Genomic DNA, 26046 nt, shown 5'->3' on the forward strand with positions numbered 1-26046 from the left:
CCCAAACCCAGGGATTATTTTACTACCTGCCACTGTGTCCACTATGTCCATAATGCTTCTCATCCCTGACGGAGATGCCCTTCAATCCCACAAATATATACTGTGTACCTATTCTGTGAAATGCTGTTATGCAGTGATGATACCTCTCTACCTTAGGAATCTGTGATAGTGTTGGGATGTATAGTTAGTTCAACTCCTCTCATAGCTGCTACCCTTCCCCCCCCACACACACAAGTAAATACTCATTAAGAGCTACTCTGGCTGAATAATTCATCCCTCTGAAACCAACTTGAGATAAGCTTCTTTCAACTGGGCTGTTGCAGGATTCACACTGGGAGCATTTCCAGCTTGGTAGAACCTGCTAAGCTAGGGCTTATCACCAGAGGCTTCAGGAGCCCCAGGTTACCTGCTTGCCACAACAGGGTTTTAAATTAGGACTTTAGTGGAGACATTGGGATCACAGTGATAAAAAATGGTATAATCTTTGCCCTCAAAATGATTATAATCTCTTAGTGGGGATACGTGTATATTACCATCTGTATATAATAAGGATTGCTCAAGGGAGTTTCATAGTCAATTATGTGTGCTTACAGGTTGGTGAGCCTTTGTTTGGAATCTTTGGATTGTCTTTAACTCTCCCAGTAGGATACAGACATGTTCATTGGTACCTTGTTATTAGGACAAAAGAGCTCCTGCCCCGAGATAAATGGGTTGGTTTGAAACCACTCCTTGGCTCCCATAAGGAATTGGGCTTCAGTAATTGAGGCTGCCTATAAGATTATTTGGTTGACCAAGTAGTCTTGGAAATGCCAACTTTTGTGAATAATTTTATGCTAGTCTTTACAAGTGAGCTGACAGATCTGCTTTTGGACTTTTTCCTTCCCCTTTTCCAGAGTGGAGGTTGGGGGTGGAGGGAGGTCTCCTACCCCTGGCCATTAGTGGCTACCTTAGGGCAGAAGCATCCAGAAGCAACATATATCCATTTCCCCATAGCTTTATGAACATGTCAGAGATCAGAGATCTGAAATTATGTTCTCCCAGTCTGAGAGATAACCAAGAAAGTGGTGGAGTGTTTTGGAGAACATGGAAGCTGCATGTGCTTGTCTGTGTGGTTAAAGGGAATTTATTGACAAAGTTCCAGAATTCTTGTCTTCCAGATAAAAGGTGTGTGTGTGTGTGTGTGTGTGTGTGTGTGTGTGTGTGTGTGTGTGTTTGTGTGTGTGTGTATGTGTATTTATAGAGAGTAAAATTCCAAGAATGTGACTTTCTAGTCAGAGAAGGGAGATTTACTTGGCAGCCCTACCTTTGGGGATTGCCTTAAGAATAAATTGAAGTTTAAGTCTGTATGGAAAGAGGTGTTCCTGTGTAGCATATCTGTTGGAGAAAGATCACCCTTGTCCTTCCTGCCACCCACAAGTAAAACTGAAGGAGGAGTAAAGTACTAAAATTATGACATGAAAAGACAAAAGATCCATCCTTTTCTTCTCAACAGTACTCAGTCAGTACAGGTCTAATGAGAGGAAGTTGCCTGACCAGCAGTCACAAAGTGTACTTGCCTTCTTACAGGAGTCCAGACCATAAGGTGACAGTACAAGTCTTCAGACTGCGTAGGACCCCACGGGAGAGAGGAATTCATTAGAATGTCAATGTTTTCCATTAGCAACCCCAAGTTCAATCCCCTTCTTACTAGAATCCAAACCATGGAATAGACCTGAGTCCAAAGGGCTCTAGGACCCTGATAGAAAAGTAGTATCCACCAGAGAGGGAGGAACATTGTGTTGGTTTTTTATGTTAGGCTACTCTGAGTCCATTTATGTGTTTTTTACATTTGTTTTGGGGCTTATTTGAGTCCTTTATGACTCATTTTCTGTGGGGTAAAATAAAGGCTCCCCAGCACAGATGTGATAACTTGGTCTCTTCTTTGCCTAATTTGATTCCTTTGATTTCTTTTTCTTCTCTAATTGCTACTACTAACATTTCTAGTACCAGATTGAATAAGAGGGGTGATAGTGGACACCCTTGTTCCACCCCTGATCTTATTGGAAATGCTTCTAGCTTATCCCCATTACATATAATACTTGCTGATCGTTTTAAATAGATGCTACCTATTATTTTAAGGAAGGCTCCATTTATTCCTATACTTTCTAGTGTTTTTAATAGGAAAGGGTGTTGTATTTTGTCAAAAGCCTTTTCTGCATCTATTGAGATGATCATGTGGTTTCTGCTAGTTTTATTGTTGATATCATCAATTATACTGATGGTTTTCCTAATATTAAACCATCCTTGCATTCCTGGAATAAATCCCACCTGATCAAAGTGTATTATTCTTGAGATAAATTGCTGTAGTCTTTTAGCTAATATTTTATTTAAAATTTTTGCATCTATATTCATGAGGGAAATTGGTCTATAATTTTCTTTCTCTGTTTTATCTCTTCCAGATTTAGGTATCAGTACCATATTTGTGTCATAAAAAGAATTTGGTAGGACTCCTTCATTAATTTTCCCAAATAGTTTGTAGAGTATTGGAATCAATTGTTCTTTAAATATTTGATAGAATTCACTAGTAAATCCATCTGGCCCTGGAGATTTTTTTCCTAGGGAGTTCACTGATAGCTTCTTTGATTTCTTTTCTGAGATGGGGTTATTTAAGTAATTTACTTTCTCTTCAATTAATCTGGGCAACTTGTATTTTTGTAAATATTCATCCGTTTCACTGAGATTGTCAAATTTATGTGCATACAACTGGGAAAAATAATTCCTAATTATTGTTTTGATTTTGTCTTCATTGGAGGTAGATTCACCCTTTTCATTTTTGATACTCATAATTTGGTTTGCTTCTTTCTTTTTTTATCATATTGACTAAGGGTCTATCAATTTTATTGTTTTTTTCATAAAGCCAGCTCTTAGTTTTATTTATTAATTCAATAGTTTTCTTAATTTCAATTTTATTAATCTCTCCTTTGGTTTTCAATATTTCTAATTTAGTATTTAATTGTGGATTTTCAATTTGTTCTTTTTCTAGGTTTTTCAATTGCATGCCCAATTAATTGGCCTCCCTTTTCTCTAATTTAATCATGTATACACTCAGGGATATAAAACTTCCCCTAAGAACTGCCTTCAATGCATCCCACAAATTTTGATATGTTGTCTCATTATTATCATTTTCTTGAATGAAATTACTGATTGTTTCTATAATTTCTTGTTTGATCCACTCATTCTTTGGGATTAAATTGTTTAATTTCCAATTAGTTTTTAGTCTATCTTTCAATGGCCCTTTATTGCATATAATTTTTATTGCATCGCGATCTGAGAAGGATACATTTAATATTTCTGCCTTTCTGCACTGAATTGTGAGGTTTTTATGCCCTAGAACATGGTCAATTTTTGAGTATGTGTCATGAACCACTGAGAAGAAAGTATATTTCTTTTTATCCCCATTCAGTTTTCTCCAGAGATCTATCATATCTAGCCTCTCTAAAATTCTATTGGTCTCCTTAACTTCTTTCTTGTTTATTTTGAAGTTAGATTTATCAAGTTCAGATTAGGGGAGATTAAGGTCCCCCACTAGTATAATTTTCTATCTATTTCTTCTTCTAATTCCCTTAACTTCTCCTCTAGGAATTTGGATGCCATACCACTTGGTGCATATATGTTAAGTAATGATATTTCTTCATTCTTGATGGTGCCTTTTAGCAGGATATAGTTTCCTTCCTTATCTCTTTTAATTAGATCTATTTTTGCTTTTGCTTTATCTGAGATAAGGATATCTACCCCTGCTTTTTTTACTTTAGCTGAGGCATGATATATTTTACTCCAGCCTTTTACCTTTACCCTGTGGGTATCCCTTTGTTTCAAATGTGTTTCTTGTAGACAGCATATTGTAGGATTATGGTTTTTAATCCATTCTGCTGTCCACCTCTGTTTTATGGGAGAGTTCATCCCATTCACATTCACAGTAATGATGACTATCGGTCTCTTCCCCTCCATCCTATTCCCTCCCTTGCTTATGTTTTGTTTCTTCCTTCTCCCTTCCCCTCCTTAAGGGTTTTCCTTTTGACTACCACCTCCCTCAGTGTTCCCTCCTGGTGACCCCCCCTTCTTTACCTACCCTCTCCCCTTACTGCTATTTCCCTCCCCTCTAATCCCTGCCTTTTTATTCCTACTTTACCCTCCTACTGCCTATAGGACACAATAGATTTTTATACTTATCAGAGTATGTTATTCCCCCTTTGACCCCAAACCAATGAGAGTAAATTTCATACAGTGCTCCTATCCCTCCCTCCTTTCCCTCTATTTAATGAGTTTTCATGTCTTTTCACGTTAGAATCTTAAACTTAACTGATTATGTTGATCCCTCTGAACCAGAACCCGTGAGAATAATGTTCAAATTATGTTCCTCTGCCTATTTCCTTCCCCTCTACTATAGTGTGTTTTTATGCCTCTTCATATGGCATAATTTACCTTTTTCTGTCTCATCCTTTTATCCCATTGCAGTCCCTTTGATCCCCTTAATAAGGTTTTTTTTATCATCAGATTAGTTCATTTATACCCATACCCTCTATCTATGTATAACCCTTTTAAAGGTCATGATAATCATATAAATTTCAATATTGACAGTTATCAGCTTCTCATATACCGATATGAATATTTTGTTCTTCTTGCATCCCAAGTTATGTGCATGTGTGTGTGTGTGTGTGTGTGTGTGTGTGTGTGTGTGTGTGTTTTCCTTGTTTACCTTTTTATGCCTTTCTTGAGTCTTGTAATTGGAGATCAAATTTTCCATTGAGCTCTGGCTTTTTCATCAGGAAAGTCTGGAAGTCCCTTATTTCATTAAATGACCATCTCCTTGCCTGAAAGATTATGCTCAATTTTGCTGGGTAGTTAATCCTTGGTTGCAGTCCTAGCTCTTTTGCCCTATGAAATATCAAATTCCAATCCCTCTGATCTTTTAATGTAGAAGCTGCTAGGTCCTGTGTGATCCTCACTATAGTTCCATGATATTTGAATTGTTTCTTTTTGGCTGCTTACAGTATTTTCTCCTTAATCTTGTAATTCTGGAATTTGGCTACTATATTTCTTGAAGTTTTCAATTTGGGATCTCTTTCTGGTGAATTCTTTCTATAATTATTTTATCTTCTGATTCAGGACAGTTTTCTTTGACAGTCTCTTGGAGAATGTTGTCCAGGCTGCTTTTTTCATCATGGTTTTCCAGTAGACCAATAATCCTTAAGTTATCTCTCCTGGATCTCTTTTCTAGGTCAATTGTTTTTCCAGTGAGGTATTTTATACTTTCTTCCAATTTTTCACTCTTAATGTTTTGTTTGATTGACTCTGGGTGCATCATAGAGTCCTGAGCTTCAATTTGACTGATTCTAATTTTTAGTGACTTATTCTCTTCGGTTAGTTTTTGAAGGTCCTTTTTTAGGAAGGTATTTTCTCCAATTAATTCACTAATTTTACTTTTTAAGATTTGTTTTCTTCAGTGAGACTTTTTCCCAATTTGGTCACTGTAGATTTAAATTTGTCTTCTGTCACCCTAAGTTGGCCTTTAAAATCTTTCTTGAGCTCCTCCAAGAATGCTTTTGGGGCTTGAGACCAATTCATATTTCCTTCTGTGGTCTCAGGTGTGAGTATAGAGTCCATGTTGTCCTCTGTATTTGGTTGTTCTTGCTCACTATAATAAGCTCTAATTGATTTTCTTGCCTTCCCCTTTTCCTTCTCAGCTTCCTTCCTTCCCATTGTAAATAGGAATTTCCTAATTTCTCAGGCTGGGAGTAAAGTGCCTGGTTGTTGACTTTGTATGCTGTAGCTTCTGGGTGTCTAGATAGAGGCCAAGGTCAGGACTCTCAGTGTTGCCCTTGAGTTATGCTGATGCTCACAGAGTACTCAGTGGAGGAGGGGTGGTCAGGCCACTTCAGATTTCTGCCTCTATGCCCCTGGGCTACTGCTCAGGCAGGCTTTTGCTGGTCAGGTGAGGTAGGGCTTGTTGGGACCCCTCCCCTTCTTCTCCTCAGACTCCTTGCTGCCTCTGTTACATCCCTTCTTAATGACTCCCAAGCCCGAGGCTATTTCCACTATCTCAGGATTTCACTCTGGGTGGGACACTTATCTCTGGGTTTTCTAGGTCAGGGAAGGGGAATCAGAGCAGCCAGAGTTTACTTTGTCATCCTAGCCTCTGGAAAGTCAGGCAGGAGATTTCTAAACTTCCTGGATGGGGGCTGATAGCCCCAGGAGGAGCTGTTGTTTCTGCTGGGGGCCCCCCAAGCCCTCTCATACCCGGCTCCAATGGATCCTCCTGTCCGGTTCTCTCTCTGCTGTAATCTGCTCTCTAGTCTGAGCTGCTGCAGCCCCCATGTGCTCTGTGCTCCTCCTGCCCAGACCCACGTGGGTACTTCCCTGGGCTGGATTCTGCCATGCTCTGTCTCCCAGTGGATTCTGACACTCCAAAATCTGTTCAGATTCACTTTTTAAAGTTTAGTGATGGGATTCATGGAGGAGCTTAGAAAAGTTACTGCTTCCATTCCCCAAAGCAATTTAAATATTGATTTTAGTCTATCTTATAAGTTGCAATAATGAAAATACCCTCCAAATTATTGATTTTTCAAAATAATGCCACCTCCAAATACACACACACACACACACACACACAGAAATAGTCACCACAGGCACAGAAATAATGACACTTAGAGGAAAGATTATGGACAACTACATGGTGTAGTAGATGGAGTACTGGGCCTGCAGTCAGGAAGACTCATCTTCCTGAGTTCAAATCCAGCCTCAGACACTTAGTAGCTGTGTGACATTGGACAAATCACTTAACCCTGTTTACTTCAGTTTCTTTATCTGTAAAAAGATCTGGAGAAGGAAATGGAAAACCATTCCAGTATCTTTGCCAAGAAAGATCACAAAAACATTTGTATAATCTTTTCTGTGGTATAGAAGGAGAAACAGGGCAATGTAGTAGAAAGAACACTGGACTCAGAGACAGAAGAAATATGTTTATGTGATGGCTCTGCCAATTATAATATGATCTTAGGGGAACCAAACCCTCTTTCTGAGACTCATTTTGATTTTTGTGAAGATCAAGTAGAGTGGTAGATGTAGAAATGGTTTGTAAACTACCATTATATTAATTCATCAAACTCTCTGCTAGGGCCTGGAAAATCTGTGACATTTAGATAGGGATCAGTGCCTGCCTTCATAGAGTTCACTATCTAGTTGAGAGATTTGACACATACACAGATAACTATAAAATTAAATAATACATAGTGAACTCATTAAAAAGATGTAAAACAAAATGTTATGTCCAAGGGGGAAGGTCGTTACTTCCAGAGGAAATCAAAGAAAGTTTCATGGAAGATCATCACATCATAGGACTTAGAATTGAAGTTCTTCTCTTTCATTTTATAGGAAAAAACTGTGAGACCCAGAGAGGTTAAATGACTTGACCCAAGATCATAAAGATAGCAGTTAACAGAGTGGGGATTCAAGCTTAGGTCTTCCAATGCCAAATTCTGTTTATATATTATATTATATATTATACCATGGCGTTCAAATTGATTCCCTTATTATTTCCCCTGGCTTAATTATAAACTCTTCCAAACCAAGTACTCTCACTTTTGTCTTTGTATACCCAGCACCTGGCACATAGTGGGTGCTTAATTGCTTAATTAATTAATTGATTGATTCCCAGGTAGGAATTCAACAGGAAGAAGTAAGGAAAAATATTCCAAAAGTAGAGTAGAAAAGTACAGATTATATATGAAGGAAGATAAATAATCTTGTTTAGTAGGGTAGAGTGCATGAGGAAGAATGCTGAGACTCATTAAATTCAACTACTAGTCTTAGGGAACAAATGATGAAACATACTTCATTATTTTGGGGTAGAAAGAAAAGGGATCATATGTATAGAGGGCTGTATTCACTGCCAGAAAAGGCCACAGCATCAGACAGTTTTGCTTACACATTTTTGTTGTTGTTGTTACAAGGTATGGTCTTAAATAAATGGTATATCAGCTGAGAGCCTAAAGAGCTGAAGGACCTCCAAGGCCATCTAGTACAACCTCCTCCCTGTTTTACAGAGGAGAAAACTAGATCCTAGGCACACTAAGTTGCCCAAGATCACACAGGTAGTATCTGAGGTGAAATACAGTGTTCTTTCCCTGTACTGTTGTGGAGGGCAGAGTTTTGGGAGAGCATGGTTCAGGTGTGAAAGAATTCACTTTAACCTCTTTTAGCCAATGGGAGCTTTTGATTTTATGTGAAAAAGCATAAGAAAGCTTAAGCGAGATCCTGCTATTTAGGGGTGTTATGTTTATATAGAAGTTTCAGAACAATGATGTGGTTTTTAGAAGTTTTTTGGGGGGTTAAAGATTAAAGACAGGACAAGAAAGGATTTTATAACATAGGATAAGGGAGACAAAGGGAAGTCTTCTAAGGATTTAAGGATAGGGCAGAAGGATACAGTTTAAAAATTAAGACCTGGGGAACACAGGATAAGGGAGACAAAAGCAATTTTTGGTACTGGTTCAAGATTAGGGGGGAAAGGACTTTAGAATGCCTTCAGGTTACAGAATAAACTAGGGGCTTCACAAAGTACTGGAAAAGCAACTCTTTTTTTCTTTTTTATTAATCTTTTATTCATTTTTTTTTTTAGTTTTCAACATTCATTTCCACAAGATTTTTGAGTTATAAATTTTCTCCCTGTCTTTCCCCTACCCCCCATCCCAAGATAGCGAGCCTATTAGATACCCCTTCCTCCAATCTGCTCTCTCTTATATCCTTCCCCATCCCCCTCCAATTTTCTAGTAGGGCAAGATGGATTTCTATACCCCAGTGCCTGTATAACTTATTTCCCAGTTGCGTGTAAAGAACAATTTTTTTAACATTTGTTTTAAAAACTTTGATTTCCAGATTCTTTCCCTTCTTCCCTCCTCACCCACCCTCACTGGGAAGACAAGCAATTCAATATAGGTCGTACATGTGTAGTTATGCAAAATGTTTCCATAATAGTTACATTGTGAAAGACTAACTATATTTCACTCCATCCTATCCCGCCTCCCACTTATTCTAGTTTCTACTTTGACTCTGTCTCTTTTCAAAAGTTTTTGCTTCTAACTACGTCTGCCCTCCCATCTATCGTCCCCCCTCCTATCCCCCTTCCCCCTACTTTCCTGTAGGGTAAGATACCCAATTGAGTGTGTGTTATTCCCTCCTTAAGGCAAATTCAATGAGAGTAAGGCATCCTTCTTGCTCCATCTTCTTCAAGCACTCTTTTCGACATCATCACTTTAACACCTCCTGTGAGCTCCCAACTGATACTTGACTTATACTATCCAGTAGAGTTGGCCATTTGATGAAGGACTTAGGAGCTCTGCATTGAGGCCTCAGCTCCTTTTAAAAGGGCATGAACTTGCAAGACTCCAGTGAATAGGTGGTACTTTTCCTTTCAGTGTCCTGTTGCTGACAAGTTTCCTCCTCTCTCTGACCTTGAGACCTTCAGCTCCTGTGTCTGGTCACATCCCTCCCTCTCAAAGCCCTCCTCAGTTTTTTTACTTTATGTGGGCAGGACCAAACAGAAATATAGGCCCATTTATATCTATGTACGTTTTGTTTCCTTAGTACAATGACTTAAACATAATAGGCACCTAAATGTTTAATCAAAATTGAATTAAATTGCTTTTTTTTTTTTTTACTTTAGTCTGGACTAGAATTTGAAGCTGTGAACTCCTTATTCTTGTTCCTCAAAGAATATGTCATCCTTGTGAATTGAAATCTGTCTTTACTTGCTGATCATTAGCAATCAATCAAATATTTATTGAGTACATATTATACTTATTCATTGATTCATTCAGCCAATATTTGTTTACTACCTACTGCATGCAGAACATACTGTCTTGAGAATACAAAGATATAACACAGACATTGCTCTCAAAGACCTTACTAATAGGAAAAAGGGATTTCCAACCAAGATGGCTGCCTAAAAGGAGATCAGCTGCCCATTTATTTTCCCTATACCTACCCTCTGCCCCAATCTGCCCTCCTATCCCCTAACTACCAAACTGAAGATTTACAGAGCCGTTGTGCTGACCTCATTGTTGTATGCCTGTGAAACCCAAACAGTCCACCAGTGCCTTGCCAGGAAACTGAATTGCTTCCATTTGAATTGTCTTAGGAAGATTCTGAAGATCACCTGGCAGGATAAAGTACCAATCATTGAGGTCCTTACTCAAACTAAATTGCCAAGCATTCAAACTCTGCTTCAGAGAGAGCTACTCTGATGGATTGGCCATATGGGGCAAGCATTCACATGATGGTCAGAAGAAGCAATAAAAGGACACTCTCAAGGTCTCTCTCAAGAGCTTTGGAATTGGTTAAGTGACATGGGAGACTCTGGTACAGGACCACTTAGCATGGTGTGACCATATCAGAGAAGGTGCTGTGCTCATAGAGCACAGCAGATTTGAAACAGCTCAAAGTGTTATGCCAAAAGGAGAGAGACAAGAGACCCCCAAGAGTAAAATTTGGAAGTGGATTTTATTTTCTGCAGGACTGTTCGGGGTCAGGCCCAAATTGAACAATGAGTCTGCATGGACAATGTGTTGGCTTTTAAAGGGATACCACCTCCGTGGAGGTGGGCTGACTGGGTAAAGGTGGAGATTGGTGGGGGAGGGTAGAACTGACCTGGCAGTCTGCTCACTTCCCTGAGGGAGGGCTTAGGTTGGGGGATGGGAAAACCAGGCACAACAAAAGGAAAATGCAGGATGCACAGATTTAGAGCATTCACTCCAATTATTTACACAGACTATTTGTGCACCGACCTGTGGTAGAGCATTCTGAGCTTATATTGCTCTGATCAGTCACAGTAAGACACATTGAAACTTGACTTTAGCACTTTGAGAACAAACAACAACCAATCAGACCAGATAGCATTTAAGGTCCTTTTTGACGCTATTGTGATAAATGAAAAAAAAATTTATTTTTTAGACAAGCTAGTAATTGATAATTTGATGATCAGTGTTTTCTCTTGGTAACCAAAGACCCCAAGGGAGACCCTAAATGTCTTATAACCTTTCTGAAAGGGAACTCCCCTAACAAGTGAAACTCAGTCCTGATTGGTGGATATTTAATGAGGAAGTGGCTAAAAGTCTGCAACTCCTCCTGCAGAGAATGTGACTAGATCATGAGACTCAGCAGCCTCAAGACACCTGGGCAGTAAAAGCCATTTCCATCCAGACTTTTCCAGTTGGTTTTCTCCTTCAAGAGTGGGTTGCCCTGGGGCAGCTAGGTGGCACAGTTAGTAAGAGCACAGGCCAGGAGTAGGGAGGACCCAGGATCAGTTCTGGCCTCAAATACTTAACACCCACACACAAAAAACTGTCCATGTAACCTTGAACAAGTTACTTAACCCCAATTGCTTTAAAAAAAAAAAAGAGTGGGTTGCCCTAAACTCTAAAGGAGGGGATCAAGGACAGGGGCTTCTTCCAGCAGGCAAAGGCTTACCCAGACTGGATTCTATTTATACTCTAAACAGAAATTTGGTCTCCAAGTAGGGTGGGGTCCTGCTCCGTCTAGTTAACAAGAATTTGCCTTAGGGGCTGTAACAGCAAGCACCCCGGCTTCCCCAGGGTGTCTGCCAACACAGGTTCTTGGATCTGCTTTGTTAAAGGAAAACAACTCAGAATGGGTTAACAAGCTTACTTTAATCAGTCAGACATATATCGTTTACCTTGTTCAGGGGAAAAAGGTCAGCACCCCGAACTTCAAAGCATATAGGCAGAATTATCAAGACAGAAACAGATCAAGTAGACAGATTTCCAAACTGTCCACCCATTACATCCATACCCAGTCAACACCTGGGTTTCCACATCTGGGTTTTTCAAAGCCAGGGGACTCTCAACAACGGCTTCCCAGAATTCAGATCAAATCACAAAACACTTCTCAAAGTGAGTCCCAAAACAAAGCTACACATCAGGGCTTATATAGCCTTCTCCTGGCTCAGAGAATGTAACAAACTTATTGACTCACTGGCCAATCAAGAAGTATCTACTGAAAAACAAGCCTCCCTCCCCTGGCTTCAGGTGCATTTTAGCCTAGGGGCAGGGAAGATCTTCCAAATTTGCATTCCCATAACAGGGGCTAGGAGCAAATCTCATCTGTCAGTCATGCCCTTCCGAGATCGACGTTTTAAACAGTTAAGTTTTAACAGAAATGAAAGAAAAAGAGTGAAACATGAATAATTAGTTATTAATATGATAGTATATTAATTTCTCTTACTGATATTCTGTAAAACAGTTGTGATTCAAAAAAACAGGCATGAGAAACAACGATGATATCTGAGTCATATATTATCAGATATTTGAGGAGAGGGAAGTTATTTTTACCTGGGAAAGGAGTACGATTAGGGGAGCCTTCATGGAGGAGGTAGTACCTAAGTTGAACCTTGAAGGAAGGGTATGTATTCAATAGAAATACAAATGGAGAGTTGGAGTCCTTTCCAAGTATGTCAGATAGTGTAAGCAAGGCCAGAAGGAGGGGGCAGGTTGAGAATATGGAATGGAGAATTATCTAGGTTGGTTACACTGTAGAGTATATGATGGTCAGAACCATGAGATAAAGAAAAAAGATATATTTTGGCCAGATTGTGGAGAATGTCAGTATCAAAAGTAGATAACTACTTTTGTTGGAATGTAGAAGGAATTTCAGTTCAGGTATGAAGTGGACTGAAGTCCCTTCCAGCTCTGAGATTCTGTTATTCTATGAATTCTATACATTGAAAAGGAAATTGGAAAGTGGAGAAGACTCATGTACATGGTAAGTTAAATAGCAATACTATTCCATGCATCATTGGGCAGTGTCTTGCTAAAGCAGCAGAATCCAAGGAAATCTCATCTTCAATTTGGTAGGTAGTGTGGTATAATGGAAAGAGCATTGCATTAGGAGTCAGTGGACCTGGGCTCTGGTTCTGCTTCTCCAGCTGCCTGCTTGATATCTCCATGTAGATTTCCATAATTATCTCAAACAACTTGTCAAAAAACATGACCCATTATCTTTCCCCCTCGATTCACCCCTCCCCTGAACTTCTCTGTGACTTTAAAGAGCACCACCATTCTGCTAGTTACTCAGACTCATCTCAACTTTTCACTCACCGCCAATATCCAGTCAGTTGTCAAGTCTTATCTACTCCACCTCCTCAGCATCTCTCCTACCCATTCACTTCTCTCTGCTCACCTCACATATAGCCTACTCCAGGCCTCCCCTCTCCTAGACTACTACAATAGCCTCCTAATTGGTTTTTCTTTTCTCAGGTCTCTCTGCTCTTCCATTCATTTCCCACACATTTACCAAATATATATTTATTCCTAAAATGAGCTGACCATATGACTCCCTAACTCAAGAAGCTGCAGAGACACCTCATTGCCTTTATGACAAAGTATAAACATTTAAAACTCTTCAGAGTAGGGCCCAAGCCTTTCTTTCCAGAATGATCACACATTACACCTCTTCACACACTGTCGTTCAGTCATTTCAGTTGTGTCTGACTCTCCATGACTCCATTTAGGGTTTTCTTACCAAAGATTCTGGAGTCATTTGCCATTTCCTTCTCCAGCTCATTTTTTGCAGATGAAAAACTGAGGCAAAAAGGGCTAAGTGACTTGCCTAGGGTCACACAGCTAGCTAAGTGTCTGAGGCCACATTTGAAGTAGGTCTTCCTGACTCCAGGCCAGGCATTCTATCCACTTCATCACCTAGCTGCCCTTTCACATGCTATACTCTCCAGCAAATTAGAGTGGGAGGTACAAAACATCCAATCTTCTGGTTTCATACCCTCTTAACATGCCCAGAGAGTCAGGAAAATTTGCTTTTCAGTGTATGCTATGAGGCATTTAAAGAAGTTAAATGTTTTAATTCTTTGGGCTGCTGATAGTAAAACTAATGACTATATTCCAAAGATCAAAAAAAAGGAGGGGATTATTATGTGAAATGCTGATTAAATTTTGTTGTGTACCCACCAAGTTTGGCTTCGACTTTAAGTATAACTTTAGATCACATTTATTAAATATGAATCTGCTTAATAATGTATTATTGCATAAAAAATTTAGTTTCAAATAAATAAAATGTTCATAAAGATTACAAATAATTTAAATAACTTCATTTATGAGTACTAATGTAAGAATTGAATTTTCAATTAATGTTAATCTCTATTCTTGTCATTTATTTTCAGAATATCCAAGGGATCCCTAAGCACCCAATCCAGATCACTATAAACCAATATGAACAAGGTAATAAATTCCCTTCTGTTTTGCTTAAAATGAAAGTAACCTTTTCTAAAATCTAAAGAAGTTGCCTGTTGGTTTTTCATATTGACCTCTTTATTTAAAAAAAAAAATCCTATTCTGTGTTAGGGACAGGCTAGTATAGTAAAAAGAACATTGAATTTGGAGAAAGAAAAGCTGGATTTGAGTCCTAGCTCTCCCCTGGAGTAGCTGTTTGTACTTAGAGAAGTCATTTCCTCTCTGGGTGTCATTTTCCTCATGCTCGAAATGAGGGAGTTGAACTAAGTTATAGCTAAGATCTTTCTAATTCTAATGTCCCATGATTCTTTCTGCATAACTAGGATTGTTAAAATGTATTTAATTTTTTTTTTTTAATCATTATCTTAGATTGCAACTTATCACCATGGAACTGTTTGAAGTACTATATAAAGAAAAGTTAAATAGATCTAATCCCTCCCCTTTGTTAGCTCATATTCTGAAAGCAATGACAGAGAAACAAGGCAAGCAGTCCAAACTCCCCTGCTCTCTCCCACTAACTTCCTAATAAAGAAAAAGATGAAAGACTGAACACCAACAGAGTAAACTCTCATTAAAAGTCAGAAAATGGATTTTCAGAAATTTTACAGAAGAAAGCTACCCTTTTTCCCTTCTGAAGCAATTCCACTATTGCATTGATAATGGCAGAATTGCTATTGGATTATAAACTCAGCTATTGGGTTTTAAATTCCCTGAGGTCAGGAACTGTCTTCTTTAGTTTTTGTATCCCCAGTCCATGCTAACATATTCTAGACTGTCTGACCAATCCTGAGCAGGTTACTTAACCTCTCAGTGCCCCAGACAACTGTTACTATAAATTGTGAAAGAGTTGATGATTTATACTCACATAGAGGGAGTTTCATAGCCTGGGGTCTTCCTACATTGACAAAATCACAGATGTGACAAAAAAAACCCAAATATCCCCAGTATATAGCATATGCCCTCACCACTTGAAATGAATTTGTGAGGAACATTTGGAACCTAATTTGTATTTGGACAGGTCTAGCTTTCTTTTAATGGAATCATAGAAAGCTGGAACGACTTGAGAGACCAAGTCCAATCCCCTCATTTTCAAATGTAGACACAGAAATCTAGAGAGGAGCAGTGAGCTGTCCAGAATCACAAGGGTGGCAAGTAGAAGAGCTCAGATTTTAACTCAAGTTCTCCAACCCTTGGTACAGAGATATTTCTACAACACCACTCTATTTTTCCACTTACAAATGGGTCCTACTGAGAAAATGGGATATGATGTTTAGATAATGCATGGTACCTTCCTTCAAGGAACCTGCAACCTAATAAGGAGATATGACACAAAACTATAGAACAAAATAATGAGTGCATTTGAGGTCTGAGGGAGGAATAGCCACTATTAAATGGGTGCTTCAGGGAAGGCTTCCTGGAGAAGGTATTTAAAGTATGGCTAGGAATTCAACAAATGAACTATTGAAGGGAGGAAGGACGTTCCAATGAGAGGAAACAGAGATAGAAAAACATAAGGAATGTTTATGGAACAGAAAGTTTATTTTGTCAATGAGATCTAGTGCACAGAAAATTGGATGTAGAGTCAAGGGAGACATGGGTACCAACTTAGAACATTCTCCCCCTTGAAAAGTTGATTATCCTATAAGGGTTAAAGACATCTACTTCAGAAGGGTCTTAAGCGGCACTAATGGAAAATATCTAATGGAAATTTATATTTCTATTAATTCCTATTAATTAGATCACACACAAATAAAACAGTTCAGCAGTCTTTATATTTATATTTTGAAACAGGAATTTTTTTCTCCAAATATTTAAAGTTGACCTGTCATAAGTAATAATAACAATTTATATAGCTTTTAAATTTTAACCAAGCCTTTTGTATATTTTATCTCATTTGTTTATCATAATAGTCCTGTGAGGTAGGTGCTATTATTATTCCCATTTTACTAATGGGTAAACTGAGGCTCAGAGATGTTGAGTGACTTGCCTAGGATTAGACATTATATAGTACTTTGGTTTGTGCTTTTCTGATATAGTTATCAAATAATTTTCAGTAGTGTAGTTATCTGTGTTTTAAGCTTATTCCACAACTAAACTGTAAGCTCCCTGAGGGCTGAAGTCTTGTCTAATCTAAACTTGGATTACCTCCATTCCTAAGCACCATGCTCTGAACATAGCTATTCAATTCCACTGTTTTCATCTATTGAGCACCAAGTGTCAGACCCTGTGCCAGGTCTTGGAAATATAAAGACAAAAATAAAACACTCTCTGCCCTCCATAAGTTTATATTCTATTGGGAGGCAGCACACACCCAGATAAACAAATGCAGCATATATATATATATATATATATATATATATATATATATATATATATATATACAGGAAATAAAAAAGTAATTTTGGAGATGCTCTACAACTAAAGAGAATCTACAAAGGTCTCCTGACTGTGATACTTGGGCTGAACCTTGAAGGGACCTAGGAGTTCCAAAAGGAAGAGATGGAGAAAGAAAGAGAGAGGAGAGGAAAAGAAAGGAAAAAAGAGGAAAGAAGAGAGGGGAGGAGAGGAGGGAAAAGGAAAAGATTCCAGCTTTGGAGATGGCCTATTCAAAGGCAAAGCCATGAGTTGGGAGGGGAAAGGGAGAGAGAAGCAAACACACAGTAAATATTCTTGAATTAATTAATGTGATATCCTCCTACTAAAATTTAAATTATGTGATAACAAAGTTATATCTTATCTAAGCTTTGTATCTCCCCCAATGAGGAATATATATGGGGCAATTAATGAATGCTTGTTGAATGCATGAGGAAGTAGTAACTTGAAATCATTTGGGTAACTTTCAAAAGATGTCAATGTTGGTCCTAATAGAAGTGAATAAGTTGCATTCTTTTGTTGGTCCTAATATAAGTAAATGTTTCTTTCCCTATCTTTGTGCCTTAGTATATAGGTGTGTGTGGTTGTATGTGGTGTGTATGTATATGTGTATGTGTATGGATACACACACACATATATATTCCTATAATACATGACATATTTTATATATTACATGTACACACATTTGTGTGTGTGTGTATAGTCTTCAGAGCCTATTAAAACTTCTAGAGCCCCATGGTGGTCATGACTGGCTATGGTAAATCATAGAATCTTTACAGCAAAGAAATTGGGAGTAGATGATCTCCAAGATCCTCCCATTTCTGACATTCATTTATTCTCAGCTTTTCTGAAGTAACTAGTTCTTAAACATTGATTCTATACCTGGAACGATTGAGAGATTATTTTGCTCTCTTTCTATAGAATGTTTTCAGTTAGCTAATTTAATTCAAGAAAAATAAGTGCCCACTATACGCAAGGCACCTAGTACCTGGCACCTAGGCAATGGGAATACAAAAATAATTTTTCCTGAGAAATTTCATATGGATCAGAAATTTGAATAGTCAGGTTATTTTGGAGAATTGACATGGGGATAATAAGATTTAGAATTGAAAAGGCTCTTAAAGATATATAGTTCAACTCACTATTTTTGTAGATTCAAACCATTTAATAATGCTTCTTTTTAAGGAGCTACTATCCAAGTTACTGTGCTTGATACTTATTAAGCACCTACTATGTAAGTGTTACATAATAGATATGAAGGATACAAAGACAAAATGAAAGAATCCCTGTTCTCAAATAGTTTACATGATATTGAGGGGAAATAACATGTACATACATAAGAAAATGCAAAGTATACTTTAAAAAAATACAAAATGATTTCTAGTAGAAAATGCCTAGCAACTGGGAAAATCAGGCTGGGTTTTGTGTAGGAGGTGGGATGTGAGCTGAGCTGGAGGCTTCTACAAAGTATTTGTGAGGAGGGGACAGGCTGTACAAAACCATGGGGATGGGAGAAAGAAGAGATCTAGTATGAGGTGCAACAGATCAGCCACTCTGGCTGGAGTGTGCAATATGAGAAGGGTGGTATTGTGCAGTAAGCTTGGAAAGATAGGCTGACCCTAAGTTGTGAAGGACTTTAAAGGACAGAGGTCACATTCAGTGCAAAAAGCAAGTGGAAACTGAGGCTCAGGGAGATGATGTCTAAGGCCTCATAAGTAGCCCCACATCATTGCTGGCAGAGGAAGGGAAGGGCTCCAAAGCCAGGTTTCCTGACTCTTAAGTGACAAGTTCTTAATGTTACCTAGTATACTATATAAAGGATCTCCATGCTTCAGAGCAGTTAAAGGCAGAAAACTAGACCCTATGTTCATTGTAAAATAATGTTAGCATAATTCTATACCTATCAAAGATTGCTGTGATTTAGTTATTTATGCACTTCCCAATTGTATATTTTCTTCAGGGAAAGAAGATGAAAAAACAGCTATTTCTCCCAGAACAATGTTTATATCTTCCAAAGGCTATACCTTCCTAGCAGCAGGTACTTTATGATAATTTCTTTTAGTAAACAATATAAAGAAAGTTTGTTTGAAGCCATTTTTAATTAACTGTTTTCTTAAAATGTTATATAATAAATGCTTGTAAATATAAGCATAACTTGAATAAAAGACCTTGATTGCTTAAAAAAAAGAACAACAGATTGAACAGAAACAGGAGAACATTATACACAGTAACAGCAATATTGTTCAGTGAAGAATTGTGAATGTCTCAGCTATTCTCAGCAATACAATAATCCAAAACAATCCCAAAGGACTAATGATGAAGCGTACTATGCACCTCCAGGGAAAGAACTGATACTGATTGAATACAGACTGAAACATGGTATTTTTCACTTTCTTTCATTTTTTCCTTTTGTGTCTTCTTATACAAAAATGACTAATATGGAAATGTTTTTCATAATTGCAAAAACAAACAAAAACCAAAACCAGATCAAGGTAAATCTTGTGAGGTGAAGATGTAAGATATTTTCTGTCCTCGTGCTTCATAGAGATCAGAGTTACTGCCATGTTGGGGTTGAAATTTCCCCAAAGAACAGGCTGATATTGCCCATATTATGTAAAAAAGAAAGTCCATGGCCCCAGATTGTCTATTTGGTGAGAGATCAAAAGTATTGAAGTCAAACTTCAATTATGAAGAAGATATGAGATGCTCAGCTAACTTGAACTGGAGCCAGGAAGAAGATTCTGGATTAAGAGGATCAGGAAATTTATAACTAGAAGGAGTACTAAGATACCACCAACCCCTCCATCTCAGAGAAGAGGAAATTAACACCCAGAGAGTCACAGTGGCTTGGTCTTGCCCAAGGTCATGTAACTAGTCCACCCCAAAGGCAGTATTCTGGCTGAGGGCCTCTGAGTCCAGCACCCAAGAGGGATTCAGTGCCAGCAGACCAACATCACTTGAGAAGGAGGTAAAAGGATATTTTAGCCTAGAGTCATCCTGAAGTTTGATAGCAGGAGAACAAGGAAGGTCCGAAATTAAAACATGTTCATTGGGCAAGTGTGAGTTGTTGAACAGCAACTCCTAAGGTCAGATTTCTATTCCAGGTTCCCCTAAATAAGTTTCAGCTAGACAATTCTCTGTTCTTATCAGTATTACCTTTGGGAAAATGGCACACAGCAGAAGCATTCTTTTATTTTTTTAAATTAATCTTTTATTTGTTTATTTTTAGTTTTCAACATTCATTTCCACAAGATTTTGAGTTACAAATTTTCTCCCTGTCTTTCCCCTACCCCCCACTCCAAGATAGTGAGCCTACTGAATACCCCTTCCCCCAATCTGCTCTCTCTTATATCCTCCCCCATCCCCTCTAACTTTCTAGTAGGGCAAGATGGATTTCTATACCCCAGTGCCTATATATCTTATTTCCCAGTTGCAAGAAGCATTCTTTTTTTTTTTTTTAATAAAGCAGTTGGGGTTAAGTAACTTGCCCAAGCTTATACGGCCAGTTTTTTTGTGTGGGTGTTAAGTATCTAAGGCCAGAACCGATCCCGGGTTCTCCCGACCCTGGGGCCAGCACTCTTACTCATTATGCCACCTAGCCGCCCTTGAAGCATTCTTTTATACAACAAATAATCATCATATAATTTCTAGTTTTTGTGAATCTGGATTTTTTCTACAAGTGAAACAGAGATCCCTCCTTTGTACAATGACAGTCCTTGGTTATTTAATTCTATTCAACTATTTAACAGATATTTCTTAAATACCACTGGAGGAGAGAGAAATCAAGCCTTCCTCCTGCCTTCAAAGGTGGTAACTTAAAGTCTCATATAACACATACACTAGTAGCTAAAATGCAACTATTGGAAAGAAGTTGGGACAAACTTGAAGTCAAGAGGCCTTAGTTCAAATCCCAGTTGTGGAACTTAGTTGTTGTTTAGGTGAGACTTCCTTGGATGAGTCACCTACACTCTCAGAAATTTAGTTTCCTTTTCTATAGATTAGGGGCCATAATTCTTTTACTGCCAACTTTGTAAGGTTGTGAGAAAAAAAAAGTTTTGTAATCCTTCAAGTAGTATCTCTAAATGTGTTCAACTGGTCTAAATTAAGTCCTCTGAGGCCTTTAGGAAGGAGGGATCATTTCCACTGGAAAGTAATAGGGAAAGCTTCCTGAAGAAGGTGGCATTTGAGCTGGGACTTGAAGGATAGTTAGAATTTCTACAGGCAGGAAAGGCATGCCAGTCATAGAGAATTGTGTGAGCCAAGACATGAAGGAAAAGTGAGAGATGTGTAGGATGGAAAGCCTGTGCTTCAGTTTGACTGGAAGGCAGATAATAAATTTCCAAGATCCTTCCAGTTCTGAAAATTCAGTCAATCCACTTATACAATACCATTTTTGTAATCTGGGAAGTACTTAAATCCTTCTATTTGTCCTATATGAACACTCAATAACAATTTTAAGGTTTAAATTTTTTAATTAAAATGTGCCAATGGCCCAAGCTGGCCTTACAGAAAGACCTGTGAACATAAAGGATGCTAGATACCTTCACAGGCTCTCAGAGCTAGAGGGGACCTCACAGGACATCTAGTCCACCTGAGCAGCAATGCCATCTATAATGTCCCCGACGTGTCCTACAAGTCATCATCCAGACTTTTCTGGAAGAGTTCCCTTGAGAATCCCCATTCCTCTGTGAGAGAACTCTAATATTTAGAAATAGTTTGAAATCTGTATCCCTATTTCTGCCCCACCCCCCTCAATTGGTCCTTGTTTTGCCTTCTGGGGTCAAGAAGAACAAATGTAATTCCTTTCCTACGTGTTAAATATAAAGAACTCATCTCTCCTTTCCTCTTATGACCTCCTTTGAATAATACTTTTCTGTGTACATGTCATATTCTCCTCCCCCTGCCCCAATAGATTGTTTTCTCCTTGAGAGCAGGGATTGTACCTTTTCATATTGCTGCTGATTCTTCCCCTCTCCTCTCTATCCCCTCCCTTGGTTTTCCTCCTACTTCTGTCTCCCAGAGGTCCAATTCCCTACGGCTTTCTTTATCCTGTTTCTACATCACCTCCAATGCCAGAATCTCTTTCTCCTTTTTCCCTCTCAGAGAACCATCTATTTTAACAAAGGAGAAAAAGAAAACTAGTAATCATAACTAACAAAAATATTGAAAAAGTCTGATATGGCTCCTATCCCTTCAGAGAAGTGGGGAAAGTACCTTTTCATGTGGACCTCCTGAGTCTTCTGCTATTCTGCCATGTAAGCCTTGTGCCCACCCCACCTTGCCCCAAGAATAAACATCCCTAGTTAATGTTCTATTCAATGTTTACTTGTTGATTGATTGTTTCTCTTGGTGATTGGTTATGAGAAAGGAAGGCAAAAAGCAAGAGAAGAAAATAATTGGAATTAAAGATTTTTGTCTGTGTTAGTTGAGAGACTGAGAAAATGGCAAGCAAGGAGAGAAGTCTGCAGGAATCATGTGAAGCAGGAATCAGTGTGTGGGATTTAGCAGTGAGCCTAAATGGGAGCAGAGTTTGGAAAAGTATAAAAGAGGAAACAGTAGGTGGTAAATTGTGTAGCTCCATTCCCTCAGAATAAGCCCTGTAGCAAAGGGTATGCATGCCATTCACCCTGGCCAAAGAATGTCAAGGCCAGTTTGTCTTCATTTCCTTTGGTGTATCCCAAACAAGGTTGACTAAAGTAGTTTCTCAGTGTCATGTGCCATTTTTCTTCTCCTGATGTCTTCCCAATACTTTTGCATCTCAGGTCAGTCCTAGAGAGAGTTGTGAGGTTGGTAAAGTTGATCTTTGGTAGCCTTTCATTTTTTTCTCTTCCAGCTCCCATTTGGGAACCACCCCATCCGTCATTTAATAATATATATTAACTGAGCACCTATAAGTGCAAGTGCCCTGACATAGTTGTGTTGCTCCTGGACAATGCTTTCTGCTCTGGACCCTTCATGACCTGTGTCCTGCTTTATCTTGCTTTTCTATTGTCTAAACTTCCCCTAAGTCTTTATCTTATATGAAGCACTTTTCAAACTTTAAAAGTACCATATAAATGGAGCAGCTAGGTGGCACAGTGAATAGAGTGCCTGCCCTGGAGTAAGGAGGACCTGAGTTCAAATTTGGCCTCAGACACTTAACATAAAAACTAGCAGTGTGACTTTGGGCAAGTCACTTAACCCCAATTGGCCTCCAAAAAGCGGGAAAAAAAATAAAGTACCATATAAATAAAAATATTACCTCCCACTCTATGAGGTGACCAACAAACAAATTTGATGAATAAATTCATGGTAAACTGTCCATGACCAATAAAAGAGCACTGGGTTTGGAGTTAGAAGATGTGGATTCAAATTCTTGTTCTGATTCTTAATACCTGAATGACCTGGACAAGTCACTTGTCTTCTTTAGGCTTAAGTTCTGAAATGTGTAAAATGCGTGAATTAGACCAGAGAATTTCTAAGGTTCTGTTCAGTCCTAAATCCTCTGACAGTTTTAACGTTTTCATTTGATGGGGTGCATGTGGTGCCTTAATCCAAAGTCATGAGGAATGTGGGAATTTTGGAGACTACATAGTATTTGAGAGATATCTGTGGCATGACAGATACAGAGCTGGCCTCAGAGCAAGGAAAACTGGGACTGAAGTTCTGCCTCGAACACAAACTGTTGGTGTGATCAGGAAGGAGATGCTCGGAGAGTAATGGCACCAAGATAATGGCCAGGCTATATGGAAGATAATGGATGTCACAATAGTGACTGAAGATGGGAAGTGATGCAGGAGGCATAGATGTCAGGCAGCTGCTCATTTCCTCCATCATAACCTACCTCACACCTCCTCCCCACCCTCGCTCTATGTGTTCTCTGATCCAGTGACATCGGCACGCTTGGGTGTTCCTAGAACAAGTTGCTCCATCTCGCCTGACTCCAGGCATTTTCACTAGTTGTCCACCATGCATGGAATGTTCTCTCTCATCACTTTCTGACTTCTCTAGTTTACTTTAACTAACTCTCTATAAACTAGGAAAGCATCTTCATGAGTTGCCCTGACTCTCAACAACAACAATTTGAACACCTCTATTATGTCCACTCTAGATCTTCTCTAATCTAAACATTCTTAATTCCTTCAATGTGTTTTCTAGTCCTCTTGCTATCCTGGCCATCTTTTTCTAGACACATTCCAGTTTGTCAGTATCCTTGCTAAATGTGGTAATGCCAACTTGGGATAACTTCAGATAAGATGTGCCCAGGCTAGGAGACACTCATCTCTCCAGACACTACATTCTGTTTCTTTTAACACAGCCTGAGACCGTGTGGGCTTTTTCAGTCAATCAGCCAGTCAATAAGCATTTATTTAGTGCCTCCTCTGTCCCTGTATTAAGTACTACAGATACACAAGGAGGAGAAAGACAGTTCCTTTGCTCCAAGAGCTCACAACCTGATGAAGGAGACAGCAACCAAACACTTATGTGCAAAAAAGCAACATGCAGGATAAATAGGGGAAATAATTAACAGAGAGAAGGCACTGAAAACCTCTTTTTTAAAAAAACAAATTGTAGTCCTTTGGTACCATAACTGTAGTCATTTAAAACTGTAGTAATTTGTGCCAGAGGGGTGAGGGGTCAGTGCTTCAGTAATGGAGGAAACAGGAGTAGAGAAGAAAGCTGAAGGGACTGGTTAAAAGACTGAATTAAAAGTAGACTTGTGTTTGTCAGACTTTTCACAGATTGAATTACGCATCCTTGCCCACCTCTCTTGTGATCCAGAACTTCTGAAGCTTTTCCAGGAACCAGAGAGTCTTGATGTGTTTATGCGCCTGACTTCTCAGTGGTAAGAGAGATTAGCTTACAACACTATCACAATGCTAATGTGATTAAAATGGTCTTTAGTTCCTCCACATGTGTTTTAAGAAAGAATTAGATTGTCTACAGTAGTTAAATCATTTTTGCCAATCTGTCACCTTTTGAAAAGGAGATTGGATAAATAACATGTCAGAGGGATTTCATAATCATAAAAGAACTGATATCATCAACATTTATCTTTCACTATAGTAAAGAGTGAACCACTAGAGACTAGTAGGAAAATAGAAAGTGTAATAATAATGTTTGGCATTAACTACATGTTATTACCCTCTCTCCCCAACCTAAAAGAGGTACCAAAGAGTAATATTGGTCCTCAAACTTTCCTGGAAGTGTAGTTTCTTTTTGATGGGAAAAAAAGATTGAAGCTACAGTAAACAAAAGTAAATGACACAATAACACTAGAATTTGGATTTTCCTAATAATAATTGACAGCTATTTAATACCTTAAGGCTAATAAATTCCTTTACACGCATTAATTCATTTTCTCTTCATTCTTTTATGAAATGTGGACTATTGTTATCCCCATTTTTACAGCTGAGGAAACTAAGACTGAGAAAAGGTAAGGAACTTGCCCAGGGTCACACAACTAGTATGTATCTGAAGCAGTATTGGAGTCTGTCTTCCTAACTTACAGGCCAGTGCTCTAACTATTGATTAAAGACAAGAAAAAATAAAATTTAAGTAACCAACTTTTAAATAAAGAATTCAGGAAGAATATTCTCAATGAAGTTAACAGAGATGTCAAATAAGTTACTATGTTTTGACTGAAAAAGTAATTTAAGGAAAAAAATACTATGAACATTTTTGTAGGAACAGGGAATGCTGGATAGCCTAGAAGGAAAGTGGGAAATTCATACAATATAGCCTAATTTGACTGGCTAGAATCTTATTTCTGCAGAAACACTGTCAGTTATACTTGCGTTAGTTAACACTGAGCCCACCCATGGGGTCTAAGAAATTCATGTTAAGGCTAAATCAGGTCTAGGAAGTGTTTACTTAGCAGAGTGAAATGTTGGCCATTGTACAAATAACTTAGATGGAGAGCTAAACCACCTCAAATCAGCCTCCCCAGTCACTTGGAGACCTGAATGATCTGGCTTGCTTTGACTTAGTTTCAAGAGAGCCAAATCTCCACTTCTCCTGGACAAGCCCAGTCCTAATGTCTTCATTGTACTAGGAGGGGGAAAGTGGAGTCTTGCAGCTTTAATATTATATATGATTGACAGGCTTTCATAAAATAGCACCAGAAAAAGTATATCACTAAACAGAAAATAAGCTTTTTTAACAGCTATGTTTATGGAAGCATAATGGGCAACTGAAATAATCAGCCTGCAGGGAGAGCAAAAAGAAGACCAGAAATAAAATGAAAGAAGTAGGCAATGTTTACAAGCATAAAAAGAATTATTTTAATGCTAAAGAACTCCAAATTTTAGGGGACAGCTAGGTGGCGCAGTGAATAGAGCACCAGCCCTAGAGTCAGGAGAATCTGAGTTCAAATTTGGCCTCAGAAACTTGACACTTA

General features: G+C 38.5%; 1 protein-coding gene across 1 annotated transcript in view; it reads left to right on the plus strand.

The window, feature by feature from the left end:
- The window catches only part of LOC138148362 (HAUS augmin-like complex subunit 3), a 369469-nt gene that overhangs the window by 198876 nt on the left and 144547 nt on the right, over positions 1-26046 (plus strand). Inside the window, exons 16-18 of the mRNA XM_069071053.1 lie at positions 14225-14282; positions 18628-18705; positions 24378-24492. Coding sequence (XP_068927154.1) covers positions 14225-14282; positions 18628-18705; positions 24378-24492 — 251 coding nt within the window. The remainder of the gene's footprint in view (positions 1-14224; positions 14283-18627; positions 18706-24377; positions 24493-26046) is intronic.

Source organism: Petaurus breviceps, unplaced genomic scaffold (assembly GCF_028583685.1).
Source record: "Petaurus breviceps papuanus isolate PSGF00001 unplaced genomic scaffold, PetGlider_PUasm1.0 140, whole genome shotgun sequence".
In the NCBI taxonomy this organism is placed as follows: Eukaryota; Metazoa; Chordata; class Mammalia; order Diprotodontia; family Petauridae; genus Petaurus; species Petaurus breviceps.